A 26,017-nucleotide genomic window follows, 5' to 3' on the forward strand; every position below is an offset into this window, starting at 1 on the left:
ATGGTCTAGTGACCATCTTCTACAATGTCTCTGGGTCTAAGTGTCTTAGGAACAGAAGTGGGATGTTGAACATAAAAAGAGAATTTTCCTCTGCAAATTAACTGCAAATTCTGGAAAGAAATTATTATTTGACAAGGCCATACAAAAGACAAGAGGCAACTGTTGTACTCTAAGTTTAGCAAGAGTTACTTTGACAGAGGATACCTATGGGTATGTGGCAGCATTTTTGTATAAGAGGCATTACAATGATTTGCACTTCCAATGTCTGCTTCAAACACGCTCTTAAAGCTAAACATTTAATTTCAAGTGTGTGTTTATGAAATATGAGTTTCAACAGTACTGGAAATTCACAACTCCCATGGCCAATATGAGAATGGATACCTAACTGCAAAACAACAGCCAATTTTTCTAGAGGACAGTTACAGCTATTCCCTTCTGAATATTTCTGAGTTTTCTGCAGAATTGCAAGTACAAAGACTTAGTAACTAAACATGAAACACTGCCTTTATAGTATAAATTAGTTGTATCACTGTGATATCCTTTGACGTTCTTAAATTCCCTCTTACATTAATGGCTCCTTTTAAAAATTATAAATATTTATGTAAAAGTTTGTAGAAACATTTAATGGTTTAAATCACTCAGCCTCTCTGGAACATTAATGATATTTTTATCTGCACTATGTGTATACAAAGGGAATTAGTGCATTGGCAGTTACGATTTCTGGTTTTATAACACATATAAGTGAAAAATATAAGTTACATCACTCACCAGATAAAGAAAGGCAAATTCAAAAAGGGGGGTTTATGGAAACCTTTAATGGCAGTTTCATTGTAAAAGGTTAGAAGTTCTCTCACTTTGTTTGAAGAGTGGTGTGGTCTAGCTGTACTTATACATGTGACATACACATGCCTTTTTACTTACACAAATGGTCTAGTTCTAATTATACAGTGGGAAGAAAATACTCATAATTGCAACAATTGATTTCTCAGTCTGTCTTGCATTAGGCAGACATTTCTGCAAAACATATTGCCTCACTTTTCCTGTCTCTAAATTTAGAATAATACTTATTTAGCAAAATTAACATTTTAAATTAGTCTTTAATTCCAAGTGTTATCTAAAATTTTTAGAATATTATCCCATAATTTGATCATTCTCTTTCCATCCATAGGGAAAAGGAAGTCTCCATGCATCATAGCTGTCAGTGCAGAAGTCAGTTGTCCTTATTCTTCCCAATCCTCAGACTATTCTCTTTAGCTATGTCTGTGTTGGTACATAAAATCAGGATTATTCTCTGGTCCTAAGGCCAAGAGGCACAACAAAGCCTGTGCACACCACCACTCCTGTGCCCAACTTTGCATCTCATGTTATTCTCTGAACTACACTGGGGCAATTTTCAAGATCTAGATTGTGCTAAGGGGACCTGCTGACCATTAAACCACTAACTGTAGGACAGCATTTGACACATCTCTGTGCTTATCAGTGAGCATATAACCAAAAATCAAAATAAAAACACCAAGAGAAGCAGTCCTGCTGCATGACTTCTTCCTCCCAAACCTTTTCCTGAAGGTAACCTCATAGAAGAGGGTATAGTAGAACAGACCCCCTGGTATTTCAGATGTTGCCATGACACCACTATGTCTTTTTCTGAAAATTTTATTTTCAGCTTCTGTGAGACCTAAAATGCAGAGAATCAAATTCTGATACACCTGAAGTGGTTTATTTCATCATTTCATGAATGAAATGCCTTCCATGGGACAAGCTGCGGAAACAGTAGTGTTCAATGTTATACATATGGTATTTGATCTTGATGAAGATAATAAATACACTGTATCTTGTAGGAAATTTAGCAGAAGAAAAATATGAGAAATATTGCCCTGATTTAATGCTCCAATTATCTTAACTGCTACTTGAATTTAATTAAATATTATATTGCTTGAAGATGTTTCATAAATGATTTGCAAATGTTCACGTGCAGAGAGGTGGCACTAATCTGTATTATTAGGGCTTAAAGATTTATTAGAGGATCTACAAGATCTATAGTAACCAAAAATGTGATCACATAACAGAGTAAGACTTGCAGAAATGCCTGACTTTTTAATGAAGCTATTACTGCTGATGCTAGTTTTTTTCCTTCTCTGGTTTCTTGCTTCAGTCCACACTGTGATATTCATGCATCTCTTGAAATGCCTCACTTCTGTGAATAATCTTACATTTCCCCTGGCACTTTGCAAGGAAGCAAGGTGCTCTGTTATATTCAAAATTCTGTGCCCTCTGAAGTGCGTGAGAGTTTGACACTAACTCCTGTGGGATGTTTCGGAGCATATGCAGCACCGTGTGCAGACAAACCACAACTTAATTGGAAATGATACATCACACAGCTTAATTGTCTACTTTGCATCCTCTTTTCAAAAATACAAAATTTCACTGTAGAGATAATTTGAATACCTTTGTCACATCGAAGAGGGAAAGAATTAATTAAGATCCGGATTGCCAATCAAGTTGAGACCACCATATGGAAATCCCCATTAAAAGCAGGCAAGTAACCGTGCTCAAATTGTGATAGAGACTAATGTATTTTGCAAAACAAGATGCCATCTTCAATCTGTAACATAGGGAAATGCACAGATTTTTCCCTGCCCCCATTCCCACTCCTTTTGCTCCAGTCTAAAGTGCACTCTGTAATGCATTATTAAGCCCAATTCTGACCCAGTTTCTTAATTATCTGTAAGCTACAGAGAAGTTGTAGCAGAATATTAACTACGGCAAGAGATGTAATACAGAAGAATCCACAATGGCATTAGAGAGAATCATTAGCATTTTGCTAAGAAAATCCTTCTCATTTTAATATTTGACTTAGTCTAACATGCAGAATTTATATTTCAAAGGGGTACAAAGTATATACCACCCGAGCCACCGAAACAACGCAGGGGAGGGGGAAAAAAAAAAAAAGCATTCCTGGATTCACAAAATAAAAAAAACTTGTAGCATACTGAAACATTTCTGGAATTATTTTTTCCAACTGTTCCAAGTGGATACCATCGACAGTGGTTACGATCTCATATAACATTTTGTGCCCAACTGTTTATTTTAGATGAACTGCAGAAGATAATCTGGTATGGGTTACAAAATTTTGTGGAGTACAATTGGGATAAACAACTGTCATGGTAGATGACAGTGTGAACAAATCTTTCAAACAGTCTTGTGCCTGGCTAATATCAAGTCAGCAGGTGCAGTTTCATATCTCTCTGCACTGCTGCACATTAGTGGAATATGAGAAGCTTTCATGGTGAAAAATCAACCACAGGTATACTGTATCAGGAACAAAGAACACAGGGACTTCTACCCACAAAGCTGCAGGCACGTGTGATTTTGAAGACCTGCCGCATCTCTGATGTAAAAGTGTTTGAGTGAAAAACATACTGGAAGAGCAATTTATTTAGTGAGAACAATTTTTAATACAAAACATATTTCAACATTATTTGAGGAAAAAATACTTTCCCCACCCCATAATTGAACGATTTGTGGTATGCCCATACAGAAAGTCAAGCTTTAATTGTAAAATTTAGACAGCAGAGAAAGTCTGCAAAATACATTTATAATTCTGTGGAGAAGAATGTATTTATTCCATTCAAAGATCAAAGAAAACCCATGCAGTCCCCCTGTCATCGAGCTGAGGAGTCATCTAACTGTAGAATATGAAACTTGTATAAATGATTTTTTTTAATCAATGACAAAACCCTACTGTTTGAAAAGGAGTAAGAGTCAGTTAAATACATTTTATTAGTAAAAGTGTCAAACGCAGCTCATGCGGCAAGTTGGTTCTTTGCAAAACATCAGATGATTGAAAAGTGCTAACAAGCTTAATGTACATTCAAGTACGTTGCTTCAATTTGAAGTGTACTTATGCTAGTGGAGCATGTGGATGTATCATTCCTAATGCTAACACTGTGAATTCCCTACTGCAACCTGCCAAATATTCTTCTTTTAGGAATAAAGGTGTCCAAAATTTCTCCAAAGTGATAAACAGCAAGCCTGAGGCACCTTCCATTTACAGATATGGAAAAAACCTCAAAATCAGTATCTTATACTCAAGAACCTAAACCAGTGTTTAAATCTTTTAAGTAAGCATTGAAACCAAAAGACCAATTTTCAAAGGCAGATTTTGTAAAAGTACCACACATTTTCCCATTTTCTTTCTAGACTAACCTGTGTATTCAGTTAGGCCCGAACATTCAGGCCAGAATATCATCTACAGAGCACAGACACCTTTTTTTCATGCATTTGCAGTTCAATTGTGTTTGATTGCAATCAAGCCAGCATTTAGTCAACTGTCCCTTGGCCCAAGGAGAGAGCAACTGTGACTGCACATGCTCCAGGGACAAAGCTGGACACCAGGACAACACTTACCAATGTAAATATGCCATGCAAACCATCTGTGACATACTAACCCCACTGTGTTTGGCTTTTTCACCTCCTGAAGTGCTCTGATCCAGTGGTGGACTATGAGGAAATATGCACAACCTCTTAGGTTGGAAACCATTCTGACTGATGCAGACATGGCTGGACAGACAATCTAAAGGCCCTAATCTTGTTTCTGTCAGGCAAAGAGAAATCTGTAGTGAAAATATGCTGGTATCTGTTGTTCACATCTTAGCATAATCACCAGTGCTATTATTGTTAAATGAAAGAGAGTCCCCTTCCCTAAAAGCAAAATCATCTATTTAGACACAGCAACGTCCTGCTGCCTTGTGTCATGTCACTTCATGGTTGTCACCATTTCTCTCACAAAAATATCCAGTAAGAGGGTTTTTTGCCTTCTCAGGCCTCCATTTCTTCCATCACTTCCATCACAATTGTTCGAGGGCCAGTCAGGATGAGGTTGCTCACTGTCCTGTAATCCACATGGAGAACATTGAGGCCGTTGACAGATACAACAAACTGGCAAACCTGAGGAGAAAGAAAGCAGCAAAACCAGTTAGGCATTAGAGGGTTTTTTTGTTAGATTATTTATACAGGTGTACTATTAACTCCTGAGCAGGCAAACCCTCCAGAACTCTTCACAGCATCTCACTCAGCACTCTTAAAAAACCTACACTTCTTAGAATTAGTCTGGTTAATATTCCATAATTTCTTTTGAAATGTCACTGCAAGCTTCAAATCCGTGAAATTCTGTTGTCCTACATTAATAATTTTTCTTACAAAGAGGAGATTTCTCTTCTTATAACAATGCTATTTTATTATATCAGTGGTGGGTTGCCAACAGTATGGGACATCCAGCTCTGGGGACCCAGCACAGCAAAGGATATCAAGCTGTTGGAGTGACTCCAGAGGAGAGCTACCAAGATGATTAAAGGGATGGAGAACATCTCCTATGAGGAAAGGCTGAGAGAACTGGATTTGCTCAGCCTGGAGAAAAGAAGGTTTCAGCATGACCTACATGTAGCCTTCCAGTACCTGAAGGGAGCCTACAAGAAAGAGAAGACTACAAGGGCATGTAAGGGTAATGGGAACTGAAAGAGAGTAGATTAGATTAGATATTAGGAAAATATTCTTTACTGTGAGGGTGGTGAGGAGGTTTCCCAGAGAAGTTGTGGATGTGCCCTCCCTGGAAGTGTGGAAGGCCAGACTGGATAGAGCCCTGAGCAATCTGACGTAGTGAAAGGTGTCTCTGTCCACAGCAGAGAACACGTGTTTAGGGTCCCTTCTAACCCAGGTCATTTTATGATTCTATTGAAGACAGCTCTGGCTATTACAATCTTTTGTCCTTAGTTTGTCCTGAACATTTTCGTAGAAAACATTTTAGTCAACTCTTGGTAGTCACATTAAAAATATGCATCATGTTTCCAGGCTTAGGGCAAAGTCTGGACTTATTACTTCACTAGATCAAAGCATCTAAATGCTAGGAAATAATATCAGGGAAGATGAAGTCAGTACTAGGAGAGATTAAAATGTCACTGCCATGTGACTGGTTTTAGTTTCCTTCAGCAGCTATGGCTTATTAATTATTTTCAAATATGCTAAATTTTTTTGTAAAAGCTGTAACAAATTCAAACATTGGAAGTTTTGTATCATCGTAGGCCATTTTCAATTTAAAAACGCTTGACAGAAATACTCTGATCAACATCACTGCATATCTTAAAAGAGTTAATCAGAGAAAAAGTCACAATGTTGTAAAAAAGTGCAGGAAAAGAAAGACAATATTGATTCCTCAAAGACATTAAGCCTTCTCTGTATCTAATCATAAGATTACAGAGTTTGTTAAAAAGGTCAAAAAATGTGTGTAGTGTCTAGAACTGTGTTTTTAATGATAAAAATATGGAGCCTAAAGGAATAATAATATCATCCTGATGTTTCAATGAAAACAAGATTATCTTACTCATACATCACCTTGTCTGTAAAAAAGAAGCTGTGAAGCAAATATCACAAGAAATTTTCATGCTTTATTTTATACAGACAGCCTGGATTGATGGGTCAAGGCCAATTTTATGAGGTTCAACAAGGCCAAGTGCCACGTCCTGCACTTGGGTCACAGCAACCCCCTGCAGTGCCACAGCCTTGGGGAGGGAACATTGGCTGGAACACTGCCAGAGGGAAAAGGACCTGGGGGTGGTGGTCGGCAGCAGCTGAACATGAGCCAGCAGCGTGCCCAGGTGGCCAAGAAGGCCAATGGCATCCTGGCCTGCATCAGGAACAGTGTGGCCAGCAGGAGCAGGGAAGTGATTGGCACCAGTGAGGTCACACCTCATATACTGTGTCCAGTCCTGGGCCTCTCACTTCAAGAAAGACATTGAGTGGCTGGAGCGTGTCCAGAGAAGGGGAACAGAGATGGTGAAGGGTCTGGAGCACAAGTCTGGTGAGCAGCAGCTGAGGGAGCTGGGATTATTTAGCCTGGACAAAAGGAGCCTCAGGAGAGGAGCCTCACTCCCTACAACTACCTGAAAGGAAGTTGTAACAAAGTGGGGGTCGGTCTCTTCTCCCAGATAACAAGTAACAGGATGAGAGGAAATGGCCTCAAGTTGCACCAGGGGAGGGTCAGTGCCATGGTCTAGTTGACTTGGCAGAGTTCGATCATAGGTTGGACTCATTGATCTCAGAGGTCTTTTGCAACCTAATTGGTTCTGTAATATTAAATGAAATTTCTTCACTGAACAGGTGGTCAGACATTGGAACAGGCTGCCAAGGAAGTGGCGGAATCACCATCCCTGAAAGTGTGAAAAAAAAATCCCATGTGGAACACAGTTTGGTGGTGAACATGGCAATGTTAGGCTAATGGTTGGACTCTTCGCTATTAAACCAATCAGTCTTTTCCAATTTAATAATTCTATGAATCTATGATTTTTTACCCTTCCCATTTGGGCAGAAACACGACACAGAAATGGATAGAGGAGAGGTGGGAAGAAGCTCTGGTGTCCTTCAGTGCTAGCTCTACAATAGATTTTCTTACATGTGAAGTCATTTAACTTTTGTGCATCAGCCACCTTCCCTCTCAAGGACAATGTGCAGTGAAACTCAATTCATATTTGTGCAAAATGGTCGGAATGTAGCTATCAATGTTCCATTTAAGGAAAATTATAGGGGAAGCAAAGCCAATGCAAAAATGTAACATTTCATCCAAAATGTCACAAACTATTTTAATCTCTTTTCCTTAGAGCAGGAGCAGCAGCCCCTGAAGGGAGGGCAGGCCTCTCTCTAGCACCTTACCCCCTATCCTCCAAACTCCTCTGCAGAACTGAATATCCTGGAAGTCAGCCTTCCTGGTAGCCTAAAGGATCACCAAAGTATGGCAATCAGCAATATCACTGAGCCAACTCCCATGGCAGCATGGATGTGTATTTCCTCTATATGAATATTTCTGCTGCAAATAGCACTGGGAAATTGGTTCACATTTTGCATGCAGACAAAGGCTTCTAAATGTAAGGATTTTTGTTGAAAAGGTAACCCTTCATCCTCTGCAGTGTGCTTCAATTACTATTTAAGTGGCATGTCTATTTAGTTTAAAAATGCAGATTATTGCTGCATCTGTAGGTCTCAACTTCCAGTGGTATTTCCTAAAGCTTTCTATGGCTTTCCAAGATTGCATCAAGTTTTACTGAATTATAGCTCTGGCTTCAGAATAATACTTGGGTTGATTTAAAACAGACCTGAAGAATCAACATTGTCTCTTCTGGCTTAATGCAATTTTTGGAAGTTGAATGGCTGATGTTTGTTTTACTGCTGCATATTCTCAGACTTCTTGAGTTACTGGAATCCCAATGCATGGGATTCGTGTTTGGCCAGAGACAGGCATGCAAGTGTGTGATGGATAAATCTGCACATTGGATCATGCCAGGGGCATTCAGGGGCCTCCAGGGAACATCCCTGGCAGAGGAACAGACTTTCCAGACCAGCCACCCACCCATACCAGGGCTGCTACGGTGTGAGTGTGGATGGTACAGGCTCGACAGTAGTGTGAACAGCAATCTGGATGCCAAAGAGTGAATTTCTAACGCAGCAGACAAGAGTTGACATGTCTGTGCTCTCAATGTGTTTGTTTTATTGCTTGCCCTTGGCAGTACTATTAACCAGAAATGCTGAGAACAGTCCCCTTCATACCATCCTCTGCACTGGATCCAAATGGCTCATTAGCTTCGTCATTTCCACTGGAGAGCATTAGATGCAAGAAGGGCACCCAAGCCAGATGAGAAGAGAAATGCAGAGAGGAGAAATGCACTCAGAGAAGAGTGCAGTCTTGTCCTAAAATTGTATGAAAAGACCCATGAGGAACAGGAAATTGTAATGAAGGTCCAGCCAGCCTGGGGGCAGAAAGCTCTCTCCCTAGTAATCGCTTGCCCAGTGCTCCAGAGGACTGAGTCTCTGCAAATTCCAGATCTGGTGCCCTCAGGGATAAAGAAATACAGAGACATTTGCTGTGTCCTCCAGTCCTAAGGAGGGGACGGAGGTTTACACAGTCCTGAGCCCTTCATTATGCTGAGTGCCCTTGACTCACCCAGTTTTCTTCTCCCCACCCTGATTTCCCATCCAGCGCAGCATCCAGCAAGGTGAAATAAAACACAGTGCTGCTTCGTGCATTTTGGCCATCATCAACCCTGCCCCAAAACAGCCCACCTCCTGCATTGCTCTACTGGTGGAGTTGGAAAACAGTGACAGCAAGTGAGAACCCACAAGCCAGCCCTGACTGAGTAGATCAATGCACATATTTTTATCTCAGGAGTTTTCTTAGGGCAATGGTTTACAGAATCACAATGATTTAATGTTACATTTATAAAAACACATTTCAAAAAGCTGTAAGTGCTCAGCTCGTAGCTACAGCTGTTAAGGGCTTTGTAACTATAAACATGTAAAATATTTCTGTTGGTTTCCACACATCAGTAACTATAATAGATGATAAACTACAGTTAAAAAAGCCTCAAAGAACCTTTTATTGCTCATTTCCTCATAGCTCTCCAAGGAGCTGACAGGAGATAAGCATCCCTTTTTATCCCTTAGACTTCAAGAAATGATACAGCCCAGAATAAATTCCAACTATTTTGTTGGTCAGGATGTGGCAACCTAGAAACCACAGAACTAATAACAGTTAAATAAAGTAACACTCAAATGAAAAATCCTCCCTTAATTGATTTCAAATATTTAAGTGTTAAAGCAATAAACATTTATTGTTGAGTATTTCAATTTCCCACCATGGGAAACAGCAGCCCTCAAAAGCAGGGATAGCAGAAAAAGCACCTCTGTCCTTCTGTGGGTTTTCCATGGCACAAACAGAAGGTTTAAACAAATCCAGGTGTTTCCATAAAAAGGTAAACTTCAAGTTTGGGCTTACATTTGAACAGAAGGGATCTGGAAACCTGTTGTTTAAGGAAGATAGTAAAGATCTGTCATGCCATTTATTGCTGGACTGAAGACAGCAAGAAGAGGCGAGAATAATCAGTTACCGTAATGTTTACTGGCCAAAATCAGGATTGTGCTGTACTTGGAGCTGTACAACCCTTCCTCCCCCTCACTGGTAATTGCTCTTTCCTCCACAGCAAGCCTTGGCTGCCTGCCTCTCCCCAGCCTTGCCAAGCTGCCCTGCAGATGTACATCCACACCCCTTGATTTTCCTGCCGGGAGAATTGCCCGCTGGCCAAACCAAAGCCCTGCTCCCTCGCAGGGAGCTGCCTGCACCAGGGCTGGACAGCTGAGCCGGTGTTTTTCAGGAGCTGGGATAAGGATGACTGCAGGATGCTTCTAAGGGATGTTGGAGATTGGCTGCACGCATGGGTGTGGAATTGCGCAATTACCTTAAGGCCAAGTATTAAATAAAAACATTGCATACCTGTCACTAATTCTTGGTTAGTTAGTTCTGCCTCAGGATGACCTTAATATTTATGAATGCAACAGGAATGTTCTTGGAGAATAGGCAGTTAGCCTAGATCCTTGGATATTCAGGCACTGTTTGTGCTTTAGGCACTGTAGGCTTTAGTTGCCTCTCCCTATGGGGCCAGGCCTTGCTTGCTGGACTTCTTTGAATTAACTATATTTAAAAATCCCATTAAAATCTCCTTTCTTTTTCTAGGCACACTTTTTAGAAGGGTGCTGTGAAAGCTTACAAAGAGCTGGAAATTCCCACTGTAGAGTTTGGCTCAAGAGACAATTGCAAAGTTCTTTAGGACAGCCCTAAAAATCATTTAAATTTACAGATGCAATGAGCCCAACCATTCATCATGGATTATGAAGGAAGTTAACAGCCATGCACAGTCAACAGATAATGTACTTACAAGAGTAGAATAAGACCATGATTACATGCCCACCTTATTTTGACACAAATTTAAAAAAGAAAAAAAAAGAAAGCTTAAGGTGAAGAGAAACACAACTGGCAGGAGGCAGCATGGCTGGAGGTGGCTGAGGAACTGCCCTTTCCACAGCAGCAGATGTGAGCACCCCACTCCAGTGGCTGGAGGTTAAGGCTCTAATTCTCAGTGGATTTAGCATTTACATTTCAGTACCAGGATTTTTTTTTTGTTAACTTTGCTTTAAAAAAAAAAAATAAACACTGCTACAAATGCAGATCGAATAGGTACCAAAGAAATCAGTGTTACTAAATACAATGTAGGCTTGAAATTCTTGAATACAAAGCTAGATTAAGCAATGACACAGTAAAGATAGTGGTAAAAATGCTGTTTTTCAGCAGCACTGATATTTCACACAATTATCTAGGCAGCAATGGGAACATTCAGGATCTAAGACTGCAAAGCACAAAGTCTGCCACTCAAGTTTTCTCCTCCAACAGCACCAAGGTCAACCAAATGGAAAGGTTTCACAGGCTATTTGGTACTGATAGCTGCTCTAGCATCAGCAATTAAAAGTAAAGAGATGCTGAAAACACCGCCACCAATTAATTTCAATGGATGGTGTGAATATTACTGTACACATGGCAACTGTATGATGGAAAATATTAAAAAATGCTGCACTAATCTTTCACTTTGGAGCAACCAGGATTTCACTCCTGGACTCTGTGTGGATCTGAAGCAGATTTCTAGCAGCTGACAGCTTAAACTAGGACCATGCAAGGCCTTTGAGACCAGGGTATTTCAGAAGTTATTAGCAGCTGAGAAAGCTGTGTTTGAATCAAGGCTGGCTCAGTCACCCACTATGAGACAGACTGGATTTAACCCTTTGCTCTGTTCATGGTTTGTATGTACACTGACTTACATACACCTATTGGATAGTTTAGGACATGCTTCCTTGACTATTATTTCTTCTTATCATCTGCTGTGATGACAAAGTCACACAGAAAATTTTAACTTTAAGGCAAACCATTCCCAAAATACATGGAGAAATATACAGGTTTCTTTTCAGTCTTCTTTTTAAACCTTACTAGCATCAAATAGAAATGACAAATTCAGGCAAATGTAGGAGTTATTTTCAACCTTGGAAAGTTCTTCAGCAATTTTCCTAAGAACTAAAATAAAAGTTTCTAAGTATAACTTCTTTCAGAGCTGGCTAAAGAAAAGTGTATTTTGACAATTTTACAGAATAAAATTCATACCAGAATTGACAATCTAGTTATTTCAAAAAGTATAGCCCAACTTTAATATTTTTGCTTTTCTTCATGCTAATGCAAAATTAAAATGAAATCCATTACAGATACAGCCTGCTTACTTTTCTTTTATGCAGACATCCTCAACAGTTATAAATAAATGCTTTTTTCATGTCCTACTAATCCTGCAGGGACAAAGATCAGCTGGCCAGTCTGAGTAGCTCAAACTTATAATTGTTTCACTATGATATTCTGAAACTCACTGAGATCTTCCAGAGGAAAGTTCTCCCAAAGAAAGCAAACCAATCTGTTAGCAAACCAATCTTTCTTGTGTGTAATCTGCATGAGAGACCTGTGAGAACCTGATTCATATTAAGTATCAGGCCATGCTGTCAGTAAGAACCCTTCCTTATGGGCACCTGTGAAATCAGGGCTAGAGGAATTACATTTTGCAATTGTCAGTGACCTGGAGGTGTCTGCAGCAGGATACCAAACAAATCAAACTTTTCACTCTTTATAGATACTTCTACAAACTCTGGGCCAGTTCTAAAATGGAAAACTTACTGGTTGGTTCCTGTGGTATGGCCACAGCTCTCACTTGGGAAGGTTACTGAACTCCTGAAACTTGAAGGGAAAAACAACAACAAAAAAAGGAAATACAGTCTTTGCCACAGCTTATTTAAAAAGGCAATATCTCTGCTTTGGCTTTTCTTGTCTTGCTGACAGATTTCAGCAAAATCTGGACAAGACTTAGGTGCTACAAGAACATAGTATCATCTAAAACACAGCTTTCCAGCTTTCAGCAAGGAGGGACATCCAAGCTTCCAATGTTTTAAAGGAAGAGGTATCCTTCCAATGGGATCCTTCCTTCCCTCCTGGCATTCCCCTTGCTCCTCTGCAGATGCTGGGAACCACTGCTCCCACTCCTGCCTCCCGAGCACCACTGCACTCTCAAGCGAACAGATGGAAAACAAGGTGTCATTTTTTTTAATCTAATTTAAATATGAAGGAATTGAGAAATGAGTGAAGCTAAAAACTCCCATTTAAGGCTCTTATTTTGTCACAGCAGAACAAAAAATTATGCTGTTTGTGCATTTTATTGCAGTTACCAATTAGAAAGGGAGCTATTTACAAGTCGGTAACCATGCAGGTTTGCCCTGCCAGTTGTTAGATAAATCTCCCTTCAATAAATCTTCCAAGCTAATTACTACAACATCACCCTCTACCTCACACACCCCACCATTGATTTGTACACAAAATCCTTAAGTGACAACATCAGAGAATGAGGTTTCCCTCTCCTCAGGGCGTAAAAACCTAATTTTACTTTTAAAAGAAACATGGAAAGAAAAGGTTTGCTTATTAAAAGCTGGATCCGTAATCTGATCTGGGACCTCACAACCCTTTCTGCCAGTAAAAAGGGATATGCTCAGCCTGAATTGCCAAGAAGTCTGTGGGTCCGGATACCAAACCTCCTTCAAAGGGGAGGAAGGTGAATAGCAGGACTTGGTGCCTGTGGTCCCAAGAGGTGCTCCTGTCCCTTTGTGCTGGCTCTGGGAACACTGCGCCAAAGCCAGGCACTGCTCACTTTTCATCTTGTGCCAGCAAAAATAAATAAATGAAAGGACCTGTCTCCAGGCAAAATAAGTTCCTTGTTGTGCCTGACGTGAATGAAGGAAGGAGGGAACAGATACATATCTGGTTGGAGGCAAAGAGGGAGATGAAAAGGAGGTGAAGATAGAATCAACCCTCCTGGCAGCAGCTTACACTTAGATCAGTAAACTTCAGCTTAAGTTTTCAGATAAAGTCTCAGTGAAATCAGTGGCAAGATGGTAGCAGGAACAAGCACAGAGAAGTCTGGGGCAGGAGAACTACGATGGAGGAGAAGAGGGTGCAGGGCTCAGCTTCTTCTTTCACATACTTATACATACAATCTGAAGTTATGCTGATACAGGGGATCTTCTATTTTAATAGGTCGCCCACAGCCATAAAGCAGAGGAATCTCCATGCTCAGCAAACAACCCAGGCCATGAAGATGCTGAATGTGCTGCCACAGAAAAGCCCAAGACCCAAGACTAACCTTCCACATAAAAGCAAACACAGGCAGCACTGAAGTATTTGCTCCCACTCTGCTAAGCTTTACATTGTCACATTGGAATGAGGAAAAAAGATGAAAATCAGAGGTCCTAAAAGCTATGTTTCCAGTTAGATTTTTATCTTTAGGTGGGGTTTTTTTTAAAGAATTCATGCAATCTTGATAGGATTAGTAAAGCAAAGCTGGAACCTCACAATTCACAACCTACTGCATGTTGCCGGAAGGTTAAAAAATCATACAATAGCCTTTCCTACATAACTGAGGTAACTGGATGGAACAGAATAAATTACAGCTGTGTGTTCAGCTCTGTAAATATCTCTAGCAAAAGTGCAATTGGCTGTAGAATGGGTGGTGTGGGAGTAGGCAAGGATCCAGGTATTGCATAAACACAGGATTTTTTCTCTCAAGGGGTGAATTTCTTCAATCTTTACACCAGTGTGAAGCTGGCCCACTGTTCCATCAGCACAGTACAACACACAGCACAGAAAACCATCTCCATGTACAGAATTACAAAAATAAGTGCATCATTCTTGTGCTCCATCTTGGTCTGTGACTGCAGTCTGCTCTGGACAGTTTGCCTGAGCAAGGCTTCATTACATATTTTCATTACATGCACTTATTATGTACTTCTTTTGTTTTCAAAAAAGAGTCTGAATTTTTTATAGTATTCCAAACAAGCTGGTCTACAATGAAAAAAAAAAATCAGGAATTAAACAACTTAAACTAAAAACTATATAATAAAAAACAAGGCATCAAATAAATTAGTATTTGTTTTATAACACATTAAGTCACATAATATAAAAAGTTGTAGGTTCTCAAGGGCCTCACTGTTGGTTCAGATAGTCTCTCCCTCCCTCCCTTCCCACTGATGGGAATCAATGGGAATTTAAGTCCTTTCTCTTCACCAGGAAGAGAATAAAACCACTGCCATGCAAAAGCCATAAAGAGAGTGGACAAATCAGAGGGGAAAAAGAGCTGACCTAGGAGCCCATGAGAACAACTCTTGTTTTGGAGCGTGAGGCTTTTGGGATGCACACAAGCCTCAGCTCTGCAAGCAGCAGAGTCTCCCTGATGGATCAAACGCTGACACAGCAAACTGGAATTACTCATGAAGGTAAATTAACACTATCTGTAGATATATGGAGACTAATAACATAAGGACCTAATACCCTGAAATGCAAACCTTCCATAAATGTGGAATGGGGAAATATAGGTCACTGCTTTCCATGGCCCTAATTGGGAATTGGTGTGTAAAATCACTGACTTATGTGAGTCCCAGCGAGAAATACCCACAGGTAAAGCTGAGCCAGGCTGGGCCACATCAGGAAAGCAAACCAGTGACTGCATGTCTAACTTTATAAGCATTTTTATTGTATACTGCAATTTGATACCTACCACAGAACAGCTCTGAAAATGTTAAATAACTCAAATGGCTAAAGATTGCTCTGGGTGAAATACTGCATCAGAGTCAGAAGAACATAGAGTCTAAGCTTAGAAATAATGTCTTTTTATGCTTGGGTTGACCTTTTGGTGTCCTCTTTTTTTTTTATTTATTTTTTTTATTTTATTTCTGATGTATCTATAACTAAACTAGAATTGCCAAAATAAAAACACACATAATGAATAAAGAATTTTAAACTATATATCAGTTTACTTACATGGTCAAAAATAATTATGCTTAACTAACTAAATGTAGTGCCCTCAAGGCCCATATTGGGTAAAAACAGTCCCTAAGACAGTCCAAACAAGGGAGTTACAAGGGCAGACAGACTCATGCATGGCACCCTCAGCACCCTCCGTTATCCAGCCTGTCACGAGCAGGAATGGTCTGCGCCATTTGAGACAAACAGCTGCTCTCTGTTTGCACAGACAAAAGTGCAATTGTTTTTCCATGTGTTTGGCTAGCTAAACAGAGCCTTGGCTTTAATGCAACATGCTTCCCGAATCACTTGCTTATATCATGAAAGGAAGCCACTTTGTATCTCGAGCAACAACAAGGAAAGAGACGGGGAAGTGCAGGGAAGGATCTGTAGAGCAGCAGCTGGGGAGCAGCAGCATCCTTGAAGTGCTTGGGGCTGAGAGCTGAGATAGCCATGATCCTGTGAACCCAACAGCATCTGAGGAACACTTCAAGGCTTCAAGTGAAATGGATATTGCAACTAAACCTAATAATACAAAATGCTTTTCATCCTCAGTCGAGAGCAAAAGCAGTTCAGAATGCCAGCATTTTGCTGTACTGGCCTCTAATTTTATGTCTTTTTTAGAGACGCTTAGGATAACCTCTTCTAAGATTTCAGCCATTCCGCAGGTCAGTTTTTCAGATGACAGCACTCTCTATGGTGAGCCTGGACTGCCTGCGACTGACCTGCAGTAGCCTACAACAGCTTGAGCTCAGGTAAAATCCCAGCTGTTCTGGCAGGCACCACCATTCAATGGGCTACAGACCACACTGGAATTTGGAAGTCGTATCAAAACACAAGCACAGCCCTGTTTTACTGTGCAGCTGAAACCAGTGCTGCTGCCTCTCTTTCTGAATAGCTACAGCTGTAAGACTCCAGAAACAATCAAGAAAGAACTTCCATAAAGCCAGGGTGTTCAGATATCTGGGTTATCCTGCCATAAAACAACACTTACTTGAAAAGAATTTTTAAAACTATCGTTTATTAAAATAATGTGACTTAATTTTAAAAATCCACTCACTGCCGATTATGAACCTGCAGGCAATATTTTTTTGGATTTGTATTTGCTATTGATGAAAAGGAGCCAATATACAGACGCCAGTATAGTGGGTCACTTGTTGCCCGACAGCATTTTAGGTGACTGGTCTACAAGCAAGTTCAACTCTAATGTCAACTATGCTGCTGTGAATGCAGAAAAAAGAGCTCTGAGATATTATGAAACTTTCTGTATTCACATAATGTTTCAGTTGTTGAAAAAAAAAAAAGTAATTTTATTGCCCTGTAAAACTCTCTCTGTTAAAAGACTCTTAAGGAAAAATCACAAAATCATTGGAAACCTAATATTGCTCTGCAGACCAAAATTTGGGTCTGGGATAAGCGAGTAAAACCTCACTAAACCTGTGTCTTGTAAGTTTACGGGTGAAAAGAAAAGAAGCTTCACTGTAAAGGGGAAATTTAGACTCAAAAAGTTGAACTCGTTTAGTTCACCTAGGAATCCTCACTGCCTTAATTCCTTTCTCTGTAGTGAATAACAAAGATCCTGTTTTCAGGACTGACAACCAATCATTAAAAGAATTTTTCTGTTTCTTTTGTGTGTGCAGTTTTCAGTTTCCGTCCTGCTGGCGTGACGTTTGCACACTGTGCTGCCCGACTGCATAGGAGGGGGTCTTTCCCCTTATACCTTAGTAGGTGACTTTTCGCATGCCAATTTTTGATTTTTTTATCATAGAACAATCCCAGATAGTCACAACAAGCAATCTGATCCCTAGTCCAATATAAAGCTGGCTGATTTTTCAGTCAATTTTATGTCCACTGGCTGAGAAGAACAGAAGTTGATGGTCCACTGAAGCAAGCGCTGTCCCAGATCCCACCTACTTGGTGGTGTCTGTGCACTCCAAAGCACCTGCACAAGGGTGAGGTTCACTTAACCTTCCAAAGCAACTACAACAGAAGTTCTGCAGCCTCTGAAGAGATGTCTTTCAACAAACTAAACCTTATAAAACTCTGTGGGGAAAGAAGCAAGACAAATCAAGGAAACAAGCAGAAAAAAATTGAGATCCATCCAAAAAAGTAGGAATGTAGGATGAAATTCTGACATGTCAGAAAATGACAGGAACTTCTAAAGAACTAAAATGTCACACTTAGCCTAATGATTTATTAGTGGAAAACAGAGCAAAGCAGAAGAGAATTTTGGTAAAGATCAGCAGAGACTGTAATATGAAAGCATTGGAAACAAAGTCTCTGTCCACAGAGCAGTTGCAAGCTGGGCAGGGACGGCAGGGTCATGTCACAAAGAAAGTATCTGACGTTAATACAAATACAAATTTCAGGAGGGGGAGGAGGACAGTTGTACAAACTGAAGTTTGAAACTCGTTGGAGCCTGTGCAGGTGTAACATTGTTGCATGGGAATCAGTGGATCCAGTCTGCAAGTTCTCTCGTCTGCCACTGGAAAACCCGGACCTTGTGCTGTGAACGACAGCCCCACCAGAAAACAAGGAAACTTGAGAAAACCTAGAGTTTTTTTCATTTGTAGAGGTACCAAAGCAGGTCTACTCATCAAATGTTTTGATTAAGTTTGTTAACAAGTCAGATTTGCTGGCATTTTCCGTCTCTTTAATTCCAAACTACTTCACAATAATGCTTATGTATTCTGGTGGGAAATGGTCAGTGCTGCACAGAGGGTTTGTGACAGCATAAAGATGAGAATCCAAATCCAAATTGGGACTTCCGTGTGGCCACCATGTGGCAGGCTGACCAGCAGCACAGTGGTACAGTGTCTCTAAGACAGAGTCCTGACACTCACACAGGCCCAACAATGGGAAGGCTTCCACCACAGAAGAGGAATAAAGTGGGCTGAGTAGTAGCTGGTGTAGTGAAAGGGGCAGAAGAGAGCCATCCAATCCCAGACTGGGATTCCCAATGCTGAGGAGAAAGGAGGACTGATGAGAAAAAAATTCAATTATTCCAATCCACCTAAAGACGCTGTGCTAATGCAAAGGATGATCAAGGACGTAACGACTCTCTTGTTGTACTTGTAGTAATCTATAGCAAAGGCAAAGGAGAGCTTTTCCAAACCTTGTCTCCTGTGGCAGGTTCTGGCAGTGACACACACTGCAGCTCTCAAAACCATGTTTTCCTTCACTTAGAGAAGCCTCTAGCTTGGTGAGAGCGCAGAATTCACAAAACTCCCAGAAAAGAGGAGATGGGTGCAGTGCAGTTTTCTGCCAAGGACTTATAGAACCATGTTACTATGATAATTTTGATGGCACTAATCCCAGTATAGTTAGAGTAACATGGTTTTAGGGTAGGTCCGACCTACTTAAAAGTGGAAACAAGATTCACGCTAAAATTTGGGAACTACTCATTGAATTTAATTAAACACACACACTGGGAATGGAAAGTTTGGGATGGTACAGAGGCATCACCAGCAAATGCCTTGAGCAAATGACAACCACAGACCAAAAAGAGAAGGCAGACACAGAGCAGGGACACCCAGGCACTGATTCCATCACTGATTGGAAAGGACAGTGACTGCTTTAAATGCTGATAAACAATTGTTCAGGACAACCAACCACTAACACATTTTTCATGTTGATGGCAGAGCTGAGTATTTTCACATTCACAAATATTTGATCTCTTCCAAATTCTGTTGAATCACTATCCTACTAACAGCCTAACTAAATTTATCTTTAGAGTATTTTTGAAAGGTTTCTACAATCAAATAAATAATTGAAAAAAATAATCCAAACTGTTCACCATTATGTTCTTACTATGCTCTTAGCACATCCTAGTGTGACAACCACCCTTCTTGAGAATGACTTAAATGATTTTCAAGGCTAATGGCTATCCTACTCAGCTCACTGTCTCCAATGTCTGTGATGGATGGTAAGATATAAAATAGGAGGTCCTGGTTACTGCTGCATGAAGTGAAAGACAGAGGTAAAACGTCTTTGAATTTTCTTTGGTTTTGCAAACCCAGAGTTGATTTTATGGTAAAATACCAAATATGATTGCTTAAAATTAGATTTTTCTAAAGTGATAGATGCTTGAATACAGCTTCCATGTTTCTGTGGACCTTTATGTTACAGTTTATAACTAAATACTATCAGAAAATGAGGCAGTCACTTACAGAGACATGTTTGAAACTTGCATACACATTTATATTGAAGCCCTACAGTAGAGGCATTCATCGCACACAGTGCTATGTGCATTTAGCTCTGCTGTTCTCTATTTATGGACAAGCTATGAAAGCAGTTTGTCAGCAACTTTTTCTGAGTGTTCAAATTACCAAATACATTCATTCTGAACTCAGTCTAATGTAATTATCAAATTCGGCAGCAAGCTGATAGCACAGCTAAAGGAAAATCCCAACCTGCCTCAGTGTTTTCATGCTGTAATTGAAAACAGATGGCAACTCGTGTAATTTATGCTTTTCTACAGTCAGTAACATGTTGGTATAAGATAAGAATTCTAAGACCGAATTGCATCTGCTTCAACAACACCATATGCTAGTGCACAGTATAAATATTTATCCAAACCTACTTCATCTCATTTAAAGCTCAGTCTCATGAAAAAGTGAAAGTACCCTTCAGATTCCTTCAATTAGCACCGAAGCATCTCCCCAGTGCTTCAAAGGGTCAAAGGCCCAGTACCAAACACGGAGGTATCTTCCCTTTGCTAAACTTCATGGAGAGGGTTAAATGGAGGCATGCATATTGTGCCTTACTTATACAATATTAATCCCAGTCTTTAACCTCCCAGTAAGCCGCCTGTAGGAGTATCAGAGAAGTTTCTCACTTATGATAGCCATGCTTCCCTACTTTTCCCACTCATCATGGCTAGGCTTCGTGAACGAAGATTTGAAAGGGGCTCTACCCACGCTTGCTACAAGCGCGCTGATGGCTAAAAAGGCCAATGCGAGATAGACAAGTCCGGTTGCAGAACGTACAGCAGAAAGACTCCCCAGGTGATATCGACAAGACGCGATTCTTTCTGCGTTGTCTTTTCTCCTCGAGAGTGATCCTGTGCGTGTTCTCAAAAGCAGCAGCAGCATTATAGATGGTGTGTCTCCAGGCCTCCCGATTGGAGGCCAGGGTAGACCAATGGTTGTGATCAATATTGCCAAGGCTGAGGGACTGTTTCAGGCAGTCCTTGTATCTCCTCTTCGGGCCTCCTCTCTTGCGGCAGCCAGTGGCAAGTTCCCCATAAAGCATGATCTTGGGGAGGCGATGGAAATTAGCCACAGCCATACATGGGATATTTTTCCCGGGGGATTATTTTTTTCTAAAAGGATTTTTAGCCTGGTTTTACTTGCTTGTCAAAAAGTTAAACAATCACCGTGTTTGAGGTCAGACTAGCAAAGACCACGGAACGGGTTTTGTGTTTCTCTGTGGCACGGTATATGTTCATCCTCATGAGAATCTCGCAGTTCAAATTTCTTCCAAGGTATTGAAGACATTGATGATTCTTCTGATCTCACGTGGTTTGGGGTTGTTTTCCTCCCACTTGACACTTACAACACATACTTTTTAATCTTTTATGTTACAAGACTGTAATATTTGGTTATTGTGGCAGTACTTGTACTCTTGGTCTAATCAGATGGTACCTGTGTTCCTTAGATTGCAGGGAGACTGGGCTTGATAACCTTGATGAACTGACATCAATCAACTACTTGAGACAGTGGAAACCCAATTACACTTGAGATCAGGCTCTTATTCCATTAGTGAAATCACTTGAGAAACTGGACCTGAAATAATAATTTGTGAACGTAGAAGACGATGGCACAGGCAAAAAATTTATGAAGCTGATCTCCTCACTGAGCCAGCTTTTGAAGACCAGGAGAGCAGAACCATGCTGAAAAAGCTCCATATCATAGTCCCCAAGCACAGCTCTAAACAAAAGGGGTTGGTGCAAGTGACTTTATGTGGTCCTTTAAACTCTCTGGTGCTGACTGAAATGAAGAACTAGAACAGGCTACAAAAACTTGAGTGGCCATTGGCAATTTATATGATACAAGGACCTTAAGTATAACAGCTATAATACTAATTTGCTCAAAATCAGTTTAAGGAATCAGATCCTCAAAGGTCTGAGTAGGGCATTGAGTTCTCCAGCCAGTGGGAAAATCAGCAAAATGAGTGATTATTTTGTGTCTCTCAGAGGCCTCACACTAAGCTAGGTCTGCTCATTTTGTCACATTTTGTCACAGTGATGTCATACTAAAACATGTGATGCCTAATTTAAGTCACTAGTTAGAAGTCTTGCATAACTTCTGAAAGAATACTTTCACCTTAAAAACGGAAGTGAACTTACAGAATAAAACACTGAAAAAAAGGGAAAAAGAGTTTTCCTGACAACAACTGGCAATATTTAGCAGTATCATCTGCAAAGAACCAAATTTTGCAGCCAGTCAATGCTGAATATTAAAGGAACCTGGGAACTTCAAAATCCTGCTGTTCCTGTCTGCCACTGCTGAGGACAGCAGACAGCTAAACAGAGCTGCAAATAACTTAGAAGTACCATTGCAACACTGACTCCTTTCATAGTCCCAAGTTGCCTCCAGCTCCCACTTGTTAATGTGCTCACAGCAACCACTCTCTTCTCAGTGCTGTCACAAGCTTCAACACTTCAACAAACCAGGCCAAAAACACTTTAATAAAGCTAATTGACAAGTTATTTATTGAATTATTTGGTCAGCTTCATACCTGAAACCTCAGACTGCAAACTGCAATCCTATTTACCAGCCCCAGAAGACCTAAAGCCAAAAAACGTAACACCCTCTCACACATCTTCAGCAGACCGTGCTCGTAGGGATTTTCTCAGAAATAAATGGTCTGAAAATTCCCTCAGAAGAGGATGTCACGTATGGTGGCCAGGGGGCCAGGCCGAGGTGCACGTGTGTGATGGAGCGCTGTGACTGCCAAGCTCTGTGCCCACTGTGCAGCTGCTGCGTGTGGGCAGAGCTCCGGCCAAAGCTCGCTGAGATTTCCACCCAGACTCCCAATTCACAGCGCTCTGGAGCAGGCCAGGAACCCAGCCAAGGTCAAACTGAAAGCAAGCCACCACAAAGTCCTGCAGGTAGGCTGAGTCTGTAATGTTTACTGATTTCTGTAACACATGGTAGAATTTTAAGCGCACAAACTGAGGTCCTACAATGGGATTGTAGCCAGCAGTCCTCTCTCAAGAGTAGGTCTGGCATAATGCAAAGACAGGGAAATAGTAGTCTCCAAAAGAGGTAAGTGCAAAATCACAAGCTTTACAAATAAAGACACTTCCAAAAACAACTACAATGGATGCATGTCCTTAGGAGGAAAATCCCTGCTGCTGCTGCCAAGGACTTTTCTACAAACTGCAACACCAAGTCTTGGCTCTTCTTCAAATTCTTGCCCTTTTCATCATAGCCAACTTTCCTTGTTAGTGCTTCTTTGGTGTAGCACTCTTTTTGCAGACAAAAGCCTCTTGCACCAGCCCACCAGAAGTTACTGTGCCCAACAGCCTATTTTGAAAGTGCCCTCCCTGCAGCTTCCACACAGAGGAAGGTTTAATTTCAAGGACCTGTCATCTAAAGCCTGTCATGCGATTCCTTTACATTTGCCAGATTGAGGAGTTCGGTAAACAGATGGATTAAGTGACATAGATTTTTTTAAAATTTCAGATACTGCACTGTGATTTACATACTTATTGCCATGGGAACATCTCAACAAAAGCCCTTATATTCATAGAAAAACACAATTTCTTCACTAAGCTAAAGGTATTCAGAATTTCCAAAAGTGGGGCACCAATTTGGTGTCTGAACAAAGGCTCATCTAACATATGGACATAAATTTTTATGTGCAATTCTGCTCTGAAAAGTGATTTTATATAAAGATAACAGCTTCAAAAACAACCAGATCTGTCCTTTGTGTAAATTCAAGGTAATATATGCCAGTTTTACAATACTTTTTGCTCCCCTCAGAACAGCGGGCTATTTTGCATTCTTATGTCTTGAATGGTTCAGGCAGACCTCTGTACCCCCCTGGATTACATATATGACACCACAGTGTTGTTTTTGCAAGTCAGGTTTCAGAATAGTTCTACCTTACTGCTAGTTGCTATACTCAAAGAACAAATGATGCTGTAAAATACTAAACCCCCAAGTTCAGGATCTAGAAGATACACATGAATAAATTCATTATTTTTAAATTTAGGTCCTTTAAATTCAAGGCAGGATTACTATTTGAAAATTATACTCTTCATACAAAAAATGTAAATATACATTATATTTAGGCATTGTATAAAACTAATCAAAAAATTCCAGCTCCCTCAGGATTCAAGCTGTTTGCCAGCAGGATGTGTTTGGGTGCTGCATGCACCAACAGGCTCTGCTGCTGCCATTCCCTGTCCCAGGGCTTTTTCCTGCCCGTACTCAAAAAAAAGAAAATGTTTCAAAGACAGTATGTTCTTGCAAGTTTCATTGAACAAAAAAAAAAAAAAAAAAAAAACCACATCAGCCAGAGAGGAGAAACCCCTGTAGTGCATTTGTTAAGGACGGTGCCATGGCAGGGCTGGCACTGTGTGGTGGGCAGGATGCATGTGCTGCCTCCAGCTCGGTGGGTGTGAACATATGGGTGAGAGGCAACTGGGGTGAGTGTGATGGGAAAGGAAGATGAATTAGAAGGCTGGACAAAACTTGTGGCAAACTGGGATGCATGTGGAATGCACCTGAAACCTTCATCTGTGTTGTTGTCATAGAATAAAACATAACACAAATTGATAATTTAGTCTTTCTGTCTGGCCCAGCCTGGACACTGGAGCAGGTGTAGCAGCGAGTTTCCCTTTCTTGCTTTTACCTGTACTTGACATAATGCTTTGCTTTTATTTTTTGCACTGTATAAGGCAGAGGTTAATTCACAGATATATGTGGGATGTGATCCAAACTTGTAGGTAAGTCAATGGGCTCTGCATTTGAACTTTTTATGAAATTATCATCCATCCTTCTTTCCAAAATTTCTTGAATCTTAACTATGTACAGTGAACAATGGGCTATGTTTGCTTCACTTTCACTAGGTGTGTCTGACTTTGCCTATTCTTATATAGACAAAGTCCAGAAGCTGCATACTAGCAACCATGTAACTTGCAAAGTAAAAAGGATGTTAAAATTGTGCAGAATTGAAAAAACACGAAAATAAAATTAAAAAAAAATCAACAAAAAAACCCCCAAAACACCATCACCAACAAAACTAGCCAACCAGCTGAAAAAAAAACCCCACTCCAAAAAGAGAAAGGGTCAAGAAGGAAACTTGGACAGGATAAATAAGTTTCATGTGAAAAAGGGACTTCAAGAAGCTCAAGGACAGAATGGGTTGAAAGGCAGCAGAACTCACTGTGCACAAATGCCTGAAACTGAGACAAAGGCACTCAACACTGGAAACAAAAGCACCTCTCCCTCCCCCAGTACAGGCAGCCCAGACCTCCACTGAGCACGAAGAATTCCCCTGGGAAGTAATTCCACTTCGAAAACCCACCTTCATCCCAGCTGCAGCTGCTGGCCCACTGGGGTCCACAGCCTGGATGTGGCAGGGCTTGCTCCCCCGCACCACAAAGCCCCAGCCCACTGCGTCCCCAACGATCTGCAAGGAGAAAAGAAGGGCATGACAACCTTCAGGCAGCTCCATGAAATTCAGAGGGGCAACATATAAACAGTCCAAGATGTAATTTCAACATCTCTATGCTTCCAACACATAGTAGAGGACACTGCCTACAGGCTGCTATGTCACTCATGAGAAAGGCTCCACTCAAATTATTCTTCTTGCTTTTAATGAACTTTTTTTGTTGAACTAGGAGGCTGTAAAAAGAAATGTTTCCAATTACTAAGTTCAAAAATGTCTTTACAGAAAGGCTCTAAAAGCATGCATGAGTCAAATTTCTGTCACACCATGCAGAAAGACCCTGGTAGAAAACTTCATTTTGGGTAGGTGATCCACTCCTGCAGAGCACAAAATATTACCAGGAGCACAAAGTCTAGATGAGTTTGTATAACACAAATGTTATTGGCTTTATGTAATTTTACACTCCTTTTAAGTCAGCAGTACCACACTGGCATAAAGACAGGATAAACAAGTGCAGAATCAGACCTGAAATGTGTGGAAGTACTGATAATGGAGTTTGGGATTTTAAAGTACAAACCTCAGCAAATGCAAATAGGCTCTAATTATCCCATCAGAAAACATCTGTTTGGATTGCCTTATGCATAC

General features: G+C 40.6%; 1 protein-coding gene across 1 annotated transcript in view; it reads right to left on the minus strand.

Annotated features, from left to right (window-relative positions):
• Positions 1–3,435: 3,435 nt before the first annotated feature.
• Positions 3,436–26,017, minus strand: part of DEPTOR (DEP domain containing MTOR interacting protein) — a 77,590-nt gene continuing 55,008 nt past the window's right edge. Inside the window, exons 9-10 of the mRNA XM_027884915.1 lie at positions 25,289–25,393; positions 3,436–4,947 (exon numbers count right to left, since the gene is read on the minus strand). Of these exons, the coding sequence (XP_027740716.1) occupies positions 4,819–4,947; positions 25,289–25,393 (234 nt within the window). The 3' untranslated portion in view covers positions 3,436–4,818. The remainder of the gene's footprint in view (positions 4,948–25,288; positions 25,394–26,017) is intronic.

Source organism: Empidonax traillii, unplaced genomic scaffold, assembly GCF_003031625.1.
Source record: "Empidonax traillii isolate 1590-97213 ecotype Southwest subspecies unplaced genomic scaffold, ASM303162v1 scaffold157:size2224338, whole genome shotgun sequence".
Lineage (NCBI taxonomy): Eukaryota > Metazoa > Chordata > Aves > Passeriformes > Tyrannidae > Empidonax > Empidonax traillii.